We start from the raw sequence: 11273 nt of genomic DNA, 5'->3' as shown, positions 1-11273 counted from the left end.
CAGGACGAAAGAAACGCTGACACTGTATGCCCCGGGAGCCGCCGAGAGTCGCGCAGTTACATACGCCAACATTCCATCACCGATTACATTGCATCATTTTCAGCTCGCATCTCTCATTGGCCTACACCATGCCACATCGGGTATGTCGCATGCCTTTCGGTAGTTCTCCGTCATCGAGCCTTCTGTAGTCATTGACACGCAGTGATGGTACCAGATCGGGACAGGCGCGCACGACAGCGACAAATCGCGTTTAGATATGACGAGATCGAATTATGAGCCAGTAGACGCAGTGACGCAGTTCGATAGCGTATACATCGTGAGGAAATGTTCAGATTAAATAGCTGACAACGAGAAAGTGACCTGGATTACAATGCATGAATGCTCTTTCATTTAAGTTCATTCTTCCCTTATGCGGACAGGATTTGATAAACACCATTGAGATGCTTCATGTATGCCGAACAGCATCTTCGTTCTTCGTTTCGCGGGCATCAATCTCCAGAACATGCACGTTACCCTTCTTCTTCTTTGCGGTACGAAAGCCGGCGCGGTAAAGAAGCGACTTCCATTCGCATCGACGTGCAAAAGGGGTAGAAGGTAGCCTTCGCATCTGCATCATGTTTAATTGTTCCAAACTGAAAGTAGCGACAACACCTTCACGGCGGCTACGATGTTCCTATTTCGCCGATGCCAGTTGTTGTTCGCCGGCCTTTCCATCGGTGGGCACGCCAGCTTAATGGTGGTCTGACGCCCCACGCTGAGTTCTCTGACGCCATGCTTACGTGCTCTTCCACGGTTTCACACGCACCCCTAGCATCGCCGCGCATGCTTATTGATGCCATTGTCGAGATCTTGTACAGTTCGTCGCGGGCGCGATGACAGATGATGGGCGTACCAACCAGAGCGTTAATAGCCATCGACGGCGCTACCATTGTTTGTGGATTTCCAGTATCGCGAAGAGTTTTTTTGTTACACGTTTTTCGATTTGCATCACACATGAAGAATTCCAGATACGTTTGAGCCTGCATCACAGCAGGAATATGCTACATACGATGTGATCAAGATCACGAAATTTGCTGGTTATTTCACTATCGATTGTTACAATAGCCAATATTAGGCGCAATCACATGTCAGGCTTCAGTTCATCAGGAGGATCTTGTATATTGTCATGCATTTATCGCAATAGCATTATCACATGTATGTTACGAGGCCTGGCATAAACATGTCCGACAGTTCATCTGATTTTTTTTGTCGAACAATACTCGTTATCGACCGCGTGGTTACTCATACATTTGCGGATTCGTATTAAAGTTGGGTTTCGTTACAATAGAAAGAAACAATAATAAAACGGGCTTGTTTGCAGGATTGGCAGTTAACCGGTCCGCGTGGGCAATATTATTATCTCGTTATATTCTATCTTCGCAACACCGAGACTATTCGCGGATTCTAAAGCAATCCTTGTTTCACAAGGAAACCAACATGATACTGGGACCCAACTATATTAGCCTAATATAACTTAAGACGCAATCTCATCACATGGAAGAGATCTCAACATAAAAAAACATATTTTTCATGTTGGTGTTGAAAGACAAAAGTTTACATGTAGCCATCTCCATAATATATGCAGAGTTTGTCGTTTTCACTTGCGTCAATATTTTTGTAAGTCTGCTTAAAAGAAAATTGAGTCTTGTGACAAGGTACTAGCTATCCCAATTTTCTTAAGACACGCCACATGTCGATTTTCATGAAACGATTTCCTTGTGAGCGCATAACACATGAAGATGGGATGCGGAAATTTCTTGTTTCAATTTTTTAACATTTTAAAATACAGCCTAACAGGCTTTCAAAAATAAAAATAAGATACGCCTTTATTTGAAATACATGTTAGACATATTTTAAAATGTTAAAAAATTGAAACAAAAATTTCGCACATACATCTTCATGTGTTATGCGCTCACAAAGTCGTTTCATGAAAAATCGACATGTATTGTGGCGTGTGTAAAAAAGAAAAAATTCGGTGCTGAAACAACGACTTGTCACAAGATAAATTTTCTCTTTTTCGCTTAGACTACAAAAAATATTATTTTTTCGTGAAACTTGACAAATACACATATATTATGGAGATGTACATGTAAACTTTTTTGTCTCAATTTTTTAACACTTGAAAATATGTTTTTATGGTAAAGGGATCATACGCACCCGGGAGCCGAATTGAGTTTCTGCAGTCATGAATTTAAGTTGTAATTAAGATATCTCGTTGGGTCCTACATGTTGCTGTAGTATCATGTTAATTCCTTGTGAAACTAAGTTGCTAGAATCCACCCAGGTCGTTGTCTCAGTGTTTACGAGGCTCGTGCCAGACTGAGATAGTGTATTGCCCCACACCGCCACACGGACCAGTTAACTACCAATCCTGCAAATACTACCATGATACAAAAGCCGTTTTGATTGTGTTTTCTTTTCTATTGTAGCAAACCCAACTTTTATCTGAATCCCGCAAATGCTTCTATGAAAAAAAAGTGCTCCCGCTTTTGATTCGATATAGCAAAGTATTGTTCGACAAAAAAAATAGATAAGGACCCATCGGACATGAACCATGCCGGAGACCTCGTAGCATATTTTATGTGATAATGTAACACTGTTGCATTAAATTTTCCCGCGACGGTTAAAACATACAAGATCCTCCTGATGGACAAAAAGCCCGACCTGACATCGCCAGAGACCACGCCCCAAATAATTTGGCTATTGTAGCAAAATCGATGGACGAATGTAGCAAAAAATTTCCCATGATGCGAATCCACATAAGTATGTAGCATAATATTTTTTCCTGTGATGCAAATCCAAAGAACGTATCTAGCAGACACTTTCTTCATGTGTGATGCAAATCCGAAGAACGATTGTAGCAAAAAAAACTCTTCCTATGATGCAAATCCACATAACAATGGTAGCGCCGTCGATACCAGCTCGTAGCCCACACCTGCGGTTCGGGGCACCGCCCCCATGTCCTGTATCACGCACGACGGGCTAGCCCACCGTCCTCGACAATGGCATGTCGCATGCACGGCGTGCTAGGGTTAGCGACAATGAAAACTCGTGGAGGACACATGGAAGTATGGCGTCGGGAGGGACTCAACTGTCAGGGAGGACGTGGACCACCAGCTAGGGCGGCGTGCACACCGATAGAGGAGCGAGACGACAACTGGACGCATCGACAGAGAAGCATCATAGGGACATCGCGCCGGCGGCAATTTGATTAATGCTACTTCTATTAGTTTGGAACAATTAAACATGATGCAAGATGCGAAGGCTACCTTCTACCCCCTTTACGCATCCGAATCTGTTTGAATAGAGTCCACTTCTTTACCACTTTGCCAGCTTTCATTGCCTACATCCCAAAAGAAGAGAAGGGTCTTGATGCATGTTCTAAGAATTGATGCACCCGTTCTGTGCACGGAGAGAACAAAAGAACGAAGATGCTGTGATTTGGCGCCACATGAGAGCATCTCCAATGGTGTTTATCAAATCCTGTCCACATAGGGAAGGGAAGGGGTGGGCAAATGAGGATGGACATTCCACCATTGTAATCCAAGGTCACTTCTCGTTTGTCCAACCCTATTTGTCTAGACATTTTCCTCTACATCTTTATACATATCGACACGTCACACGTGAGATCTACTTGTCATAATTTCGATCTCCTCGAGCCACGTCCTGCATATCTAAGCCACGGTTGTCACCGTCATGCACCTCATTGATCTGATACAGACACCCATCACCTGCATTGTCAATGACACAAGAGATCGATGACCTGGAGGGCTACCAGAGACGCCCGGCATGTTGCGGTGGCGTGAGTTGTAGCTGTCAGGGATGCACACAGGCTAGAGAAGTGAATCGCGGCGTGATGGACAAGCGGTGGGTGGAGAATGTTGGCGTATGAGATAACCTGCACCAGCCTCTCGGCGAGCTCCCGGGGCCATACAAGGTGTCGCGACAACCGTCCTATCTGGCCTCGGGAGGGCACGACATGTTCCGAGAGGATCTCGTTGACGTTGGCAATGGTTGGTGAGCCGGATTCGACGCGGCGAGAGAGAGAGGAATAGATGGAGGAGTGTGCTGAGACAAAACGATGACATGGAGACTAAAATGGGAGAGCTCCTCAATTTTTCCTCAATTCTGAGGACAGTTTGAGAAAAGTAGACATGGTTTTAGGAAGGCTGGGTATTTAAGGAACATCGTTGGACGGTGTTGTCCGTTTTTGACAAATGGAGAATTGAAGAACATCCTTGGAGACGCCAATGTTGGCCCAAATGCACAATGTTAACGGTAGTCCTGGCCCAACAGTCTGGCTTCTAGGCCCAGACTGAAAGATCTGCTAGGTACATGACGACGGGCGTCTTCACCAACACATGCATGAAGTCATCCGTCAGTTCGTCACCATATTTCGTCCTGCTCACGACTCACTCACCGATCATGATATCGTCACACACGTAAATTATACTCGTCTGTCAGCGGCAAGATGCATTAACAAACGCAAAATGACGCATCTGGTTGATACTTGGCACCAGATTAAGCTTGCCAAATTTGCATTTGCCACTGCATCCACCAATCAATCTCGTTTCCTTGGAGTCATCGATCGCTGCTTCTCAGTTCCGACAAATCCTCCTGACCTGCTCCGACGCCGCCCGACGACCGGCCGCGCTCAGGTCAGTCAACCTAAGAACATCAGCACACAAATGTCCAGCAGCACTATATAAATACACACGCAGCGTGCGTCCAGTCCAATCCAGGTCGAGCTACAGCCTTCCATCAGGAAACAGCAGGAGGTACATCCAGCCATGGCGGCAGCGATGATGATGGAGAGGTGGGCGGGGGTGGGGTCTGTGCTGGCGAGCGGCATCTTCCTCTGGTCCATGGTGCAAAACCACATCCCACCCACCCTCCGCCTCTACCTCACCACCTGGGCAACCAAACTGTCATCCTACTTCAACCCCTACCTCCATATCACCATCTCCGAGTACGGCGCCGAGCGGTTCCAGCGCAGCGACCTCTTCCTCGCCGCCGAGGCCTACCTCGGCGATGCCTGTGCCCGGCGCGCACGCAGGCTGAGGGCCGAGCTCGGCAAGGACAGCAAGAGCCTCCAGGTCTCCGTCGACGACAACGAGGAGGTCGTCGACGAGTTCGGTGGCACCACCATCTGGTGGTATGCGTCCAAGCGGCAGTCCAAGGCCAACGTCATCAGCTTCTACCCGGGCGAGGACGAGAGGCGCTTCTACCGGGTCGTCTTCCACAGGCGCCACCGCGACCTCGTCGTCGACACCTACCTGCCGTTCGTGCTTGGGGAGGGCCGCGCAGTCACTGTCAAGAACCGGCAGCGCCGCCTCTTCACAAACAGTGCTGGCAGCAGCTCGAGCCCCTACCGGGCCAAGAGCGTATGGAGCCATGTCCCCTTTGAGCATCCGGCGACCTTTGACACGCTCGCCATGGACCCTGATCAAAAGGAGGCCATCATCGACGACCTCATGGCGTTCCAGGAGAGCAAGGAGTACTATGCAAAAGTCGGCAAGGCGTGGAAGCGCGGGTACCTCCTGTACGGCCCTCCTGGCACCGGCAAGTCCACCATGATCGCCGCCATGGCCAATTTCCTCGACTACGACGTCTACGATCTCGAGCTCACCGCAGTCAAGAACAACACCGAGCTTCGGAAGCTCTTCATCGAGACAACGGGCAAGTCCATCATCGTCATCGAGGACATTGACTGCTCCGTCGACCTCACCGGAAAGCGCAGTAAGTCCAAGAAGGGTGACAAGGACTCCGATGACAACGACAAACCCAAGCTACCGACGGACCCAGAGAAGGACGACGCAACAAAGGTAACACTCTCGGGCCTGCTCAACTTCATCGACGGGCTGTGGTCCGCATGCGGGGGCGAGCGGATAATCATCTTCACGACCAACCACAAGGAGAAGCTGGACCCTGCGCTGATCCGTCGAGGTAGGATGGACAAGCACATTGAGATGTCCTACTGCCGCTTCGAGGGCTTCAAGGTTCTGGCAAAAAATTACCTGGATGTCATCGTTGAGCACGAGCTGTTTGGCGAGATCCGGCAGTTGCTCGAGGAGACTGACATGTCACCTGCCGACGTGGCAGAAAACCTGATGCCCATGTCCAAGAAGAAGAAGAGGGACCCTGACGTGTGCTTGTTAGGCCTCATCGAGGCACTCAAGAAGGCCAAGGAGGACGCAGTGGCAGCTAAGGCAAAGGAGGAAGAGGAGGCCAAGGAGGCTGAAGCGAAGAAGGTCAAGGACGCAGCGGCGGCTAAGGCGAAGGAGGAAGAGGAGGCCAAAGAGGCTGAAGCGAACAAGGTCAAGGAGAAAGAGGAGGCAGAGACGAACAAATCTAAGGAGAAAGACGAAGGAAAGGACAAGACAACACAGGAAACAAATGGAGACATCAAGCAAGCTGACAAGTAACAGGAATAGAGTGGCCTTGTTCACTAGTGCTCGCTTAAGATGCAGTATTTGTGGAAAGAAAATATGTATCACTCAACTGAAATAATTTTCTTTATTTTCTCATAAGCGACCACTCTGGCACTCTAATGTTATTAATCTACATAATAAGGGAACACTGTAATGTTTTTATATAGAGAGAGTACTAGCATACAAAATGCTAACATGACATAGTTATAATAACACAAAGAAAAGTAACATCGTTTGCATATACACTTTCTCATTTCTCTACAAAAGACATCAGTCTGACATATATAACCCGCCTATAGAACTTCCTTGTTCTGATGAACAATACAGACGCCACGACAGACCCAAAGACGCAGACACATGCCATGATCATGAAGGAGAGCGTGAAGCAGTGCTTACCGGCGCAGGCAAGCTCACCTTGTGGCGACTCCTTGTCGTAGATGTACCCGACAAGACGAACCGAGAGGATGTAAGAGCCAATGGGACTCGCAACGGCCACTGTGTTGAAGATGGTGCCGAAATGGTTCAACCCGAATATCTCCGACGTGATGCTCGGCATCAGAGCCCACTGAGACCCATAGCACAGGCCGACAAGCACAGATCCGATGTATAGTGACGCGGGGAGGCCTGAGGAGATGATGGCGTGACCTGCGCTCATGACTAGAAGTGTTGCAGCTATGAAGAAAGGCCTCCCAACTCCTCGTGACCGAAGGAAGTGATCGGAGATGTAGCCTGCTCCAAACCTTCCTGAGAAGTTCCAGATACTCCAGAGTGACACTAGAGTGCCGGTCTCCCTGCTTGAGTAGCCAAGGGATCCCCCAATCTGGCTGATGTTGTTCACCGTGGCTAGCCCCGATCCCATCCCACAAGCCATCGCGAGGAAGAGCAGCCAGAAGTTCAGTTTACACATGGCCTGCACTACATTCAGGTTTACTTTGTCCGCCGACATGTCCTGACCAGATGCCACAAGTGCAGTGCTAGAGCTGGCATTCTCAGAATCCTCTGCAGTCTCCTCAGTAAGTAATCCAGTTCTTTCTCCCAAACTTGGTTCTTCTCGCTGCTTCGATTCCGTCTTCTGTGCCTTTACAGCAACAGCTACCGGAGACATGACCAACAGCAGGAGTATCACGAAGCAAACACTCTGCACGGCTGAACTTATCATAAATACTTGGTCACAGATTATGGCAACCATTAAGTACCCAGCAACAGTAACGGCAATGAGAGAGAAAGCATCAAGGAACTTCTTATTGTACCGTTGTTGCGCGCTGTAGACATCGACAAAATACATGAGCAGCAACGTGATGGCTGTGGGTAATATTGCCAGCATAAGTATGAAACTGCTAGGATCAATACTGAGAGTGCGCTGTACTTGGACCAGTATTGCTCCACTCAAGCCCAGAAACCCCTGTTTGAAAATTGCATAGATGGTTTAATGCCATAGGAAGGATATATCTGCACTTAAGTAACAGGGGAAAAAATGATGTGAGAACAAATAAATGCACCGTAAAATTGCTAATGTTTTACGTTGCTTAAAACAGAGTATATGTTAAGAGTACAGAGTAAAGTGTGCGCAACCCAGGATGCACACAAGTTCACATTATTAGAACTACAAATATAATTGGGAGAAAACTCAAGAAAATAGCAAACGAGGTAATGACACTAAGAGTTCCTTCAGAAGTGTCCAACAAAAAAATACACTGAAGCTTCATTCACCTTTGGGCAAATGTGCGACAGTTTTGGGTTAAATACAGAAGGGATTTGGGGCTCCTCCATTATCGCACCAATGTATGAAAAATCTCAAATACAAGTCCAGTGCTTGACTCGCCAAGAGGTGAAACGAGGGGGCATAGTTGGAGGCAAGGGAGCTATACCTCTAAGAACTGTTTATTTGTAAGGTTGTGTTGCATCAAATCCAACTTTCCCTAACTATTGCTTTGATGAGCACATTGGTGAGAATCTATATACAGTGTTATGCCAGTAACCAAAACAGATTCCCCACACGGTCATGCCCTACGAAATGGAACCGAACAAACGTTCTTTCACAAGATTGCTTTTGGTTTGTTGGAGCAGAGCAGGTGGCTGGCCTAGATTCTTTTGGTTTCACAATCACATGGTTGTATACTAGCATATCATTTCACTTGATGCGCGAAGCAACAGACAACCAGGAAACGAAGAGCAGAGCAATAATCCAAAAACTGAACGAGGGGGAATGGACCTTCATGATCCCGATGACGGTGCCGCGGCGGTCAGGGAAGTTCTCGACGGCGGTGACGACGTCGGCGGTGTTGAGGAAGGTCTGCGCCTGCGCCCCCAGAAACATGTAGAAGCAGACGAGCGGGAGCGGCGCCGGCGCGACCCCGGCGACGGCGAGCCACATGGGGAGGTACCCGGCGGCGCAGAGCGCGGCGCCGGCGAGGAGCACGAGCCAGGGTCGGCGGAGGCCCCCGGGCGCCCAGGCGGCGAGGAGGCCCGAGAGGATCCCGACGTTGGCGCCGACGTCCTTGAAGAAGGCGACGGCGTCGAGCGCGGACTGGTCGTAGCCCTGCGAGGATTTGAGCGCCGGAGAGTAGATGCCGAAGCAGTAGGAGCTCCCGGCGAAGCACTGGATCAGTGCGCTCGCCGCCAGCGCCGACCACCGCGTCCGCGCGCCCGATGCCATCGCCGCGGGCCAGGCGACCCGGAGAAGGGGTGGACTCGATGGTCGATGGAAACGAAAAGGAAAGAAAAAACTCGTCTTTTTTTGTTCGTTGACGTACCTGTGGCTTCAAGGCTCCAATGATGTGGCGAAAAAGGAGGGGATGGAGGACCCTTTCGTGCTCACACGTCGTGGCATACGTGGGCAGCACTAGCCGCCTCGTGTGATTGTGTCGCTGACATTGTGGGACCACCAAGAAGAAGCCATTTGCCTTGGAGAACATGGATGATGCTTTGCTAAAAACCTTAATCTTTCTTTTCTCTCGTGAGGGTGACTGCTTTTAATTCGAGCATAATAATGTGCACGATGACAACTCTGAATAATTATATCGTTTTATGTACCTTTCGCGTCTTTAAGGTACTGTTCATGAAAATGGAGATGATGCCAAAGTACCTTGGAAAAGATCGCATGCTTCTTTTCTTGAAGAAAAATGTCTCTATCTTAGTTCCATTTTATTAGAAATGAGACCATAAATTTGCCCAATACACACATATTTTCTTAGTCATCGGTGTTTTCTTTTTGTACCTGTCCATTCCTTATCCCGTTCTGAACCGTGACATCATACAAATACTATATAAAATCAAGAAAATACAACATAAACACTGCATGTTGAGGATGTATGCATGTATATGCATGAGAAATTGAAACTTAAATACAAAATAGATTTTAATCTGGATGAAAAAAGGAAGTGGCCAAGGACTCGGATTTTCACTCTAGAAGTTCCATTTGTTTGTGTGTAAGGCACATACAATCGGGTCGCCCTACCTGGCGGTCGCGCGCGCGCCAGACCGGGAGCGATCGATTTCCGACCAGGTGAAATTCCTTTTCTGGCGTTTCCGCGCGCTGGCTCGCCTAGTGGAATTCCCTTTTCGGCCCAATTCCCTTTCCGCGCGGTGGCAAAAACTCGAATGCACTTCACAGGGTTCGAACCCTCGACCGGACGTTCGACCCACGCAACAGCACACTGACCAGCTGAGCTACTACAACTTCACATCTGGTAGATGAGCTGATTTGTTTTATACTATGTAATTTATATAGTAAAATGTATAATGGATAAACTTTGTATGCACTTAAAAAAAAGAAGTATGATGCACGAACTATTAGACGTCAGCGTCAATCCATTCTAATTCTAAAATTCATTCTCAAAAAGTAACTCCGATCTAAGATTTATTTCCACCAATTAATTATTCTCAAAATGTTGATATATCTTGAAAACTTTTTATTAGTTCAAAATTTATCAACCCCTCTGGCTCGTTATTTATCAACGGTAAATGTGAAAAATTATCGACCCGAAAAACTAATTTAACTTAGAATATTATGGGAATATTTTTAGCTCACAATTTATCAACCACTATGCCTATAATTTATCAACGGTAAAATATGAAAAGTTATCGACCCAAAAAGCTAATTTTATTTAGAATACTTTTGAAAATATTTTTAGCTCATAATTTATCAACCGCTATGTTCGTTATTTAGCAATGGCAAATGTGAAGAGTTATCAACCCGAAAAGCTAATTTTATTTATAATATATTAAAAACATGTGTAACTCTCAAATTTATCAACCCCTCCGCCCGTTATTCATCAACGCTAAAATGTGAAAAGTTATCGATCCGAAAAGTTAATGTAATTTAGAATATATTGGGAATATTTTTGGCTTACAATTTATCAACCGTTATGCCTATTATTTATCAAAGGTAAATGTGAAAACTTATCGACCCGAAAACCTAATTTTATTTAGAATATTTTTAGGAATATTTTTATCTCATAATTTATCAACCCCTCTATTCGTTATTTAGCAATGGCAAATGTGAAGAGTTATCAACCCGAAAAGTTAATTTTATTTAAAAATATTTTAGAAACATTTTAGCTCACAATTTATCAACCCCTCTGCCCATTATTTGTCAACGCTAAAACTGAAAAATTACCTATCCAAAATCTAATTAAGTTGAAAGTGATATTTATTTGAGTTGCAAGTGTACTTATTTGAGTTGCAAGTGGTGGTTCATTTGAGTTGCAAGTAGTTCTGTCACCCGTTATTTTTTCCCTCTTAAAAACCACTAGCCCAAAACAGGGAATTAAAAAATAGTCCAAATAACATGATTTTTATATA

General features: G+C 46.5%; 2 protein-coding genes across 2 annotated transcripts; one reads left to right on the top strand and one right to left on the bottom strand.

Moving 5' to 3' along the window:
• Positions 1 to 4792: 4792 nt before the first annotated feature.
• LOC124692393 (AAA-ATPase ASD, mitochondrial-like) lies at positions 4793 to 6569 on the top strand. Its single transcript, XM_047225750.1, has one exon. It carries the CDS (start codon positions 4830 to 4832, stop codon positions 6462 to 6464), a length of 1635 nt encoding a protein of 544 aa, XP_047081706.1. The 5' UTR covers positions 4793 to 4829; the 3' UTR covers positions 6465 to 6569.
• LOC124692394 (protein NUCLEAR FUSION DEFECTIVE 4-like) lies at positions 6537 to 9126 on the bottom strand. Its single transcript, XM_047225751.1, has 2 exons — positions 8683 to 9126; positions 6537 to 7872 (listed from the first exon to the last, which is right to left on the bottom strand). The coding sequence occupies exons 1-2, from the start codon at positions 9124 to 9126 to the stop codon at positions 6721 to 6723; spliced, it is 1596 nt and encodes a 531-aa protein (XP_047081707.1). The 3' UTR covers positions 6537 to 6720.
• Positions 9127 to 11273: the final 2147 nt, after the last annotated feature.

Source organism: Lolium rigidum, chromosome 2 (assembly GCF_022539505.1).
Source record: "Lolium rigidum isolate FL_2022 chromosome 2, APGP_CSIRO_Lrig_0.1, whole genome shotgun sequence".
Taxonomy (NCBI): Eukaryota; Viridiplantae; Streptophyta; class Magnoliopsida; order Poales; family Poaceae; genus Lolium; species Lolium rigidum.
Note: the sequence above shows the minus strand (reverse complement) of the source record. Positions and strands in the feature narration are given on the sequence as shown.

Excerpts from the sequence above, each read along its gene's own strand:
- LOC124692393 (XM_047225750.1), top strand. The coding sequence starts at position 4,830 with ATGGCGGCAGCGATGATGATGGAGAGGTGGGCGGGGGTGGGGTCTGTG.
- LOC124692394 (XM_047225751.1), bottom strand. The coding sequence starts at position 9,126 with ATGGCATCGGGCGCGCGGACGCGGTGGTCGGCGCTGGCGGCGAGCGCA. Across the intron at positions 7,873-8,682 it reads CCGTCATCGGGATCATGAAG|GGGTTTCTGGGCTTGAGTGG; the intron begins GTCCATTCCCCC and ends ATTTTCAAACAG.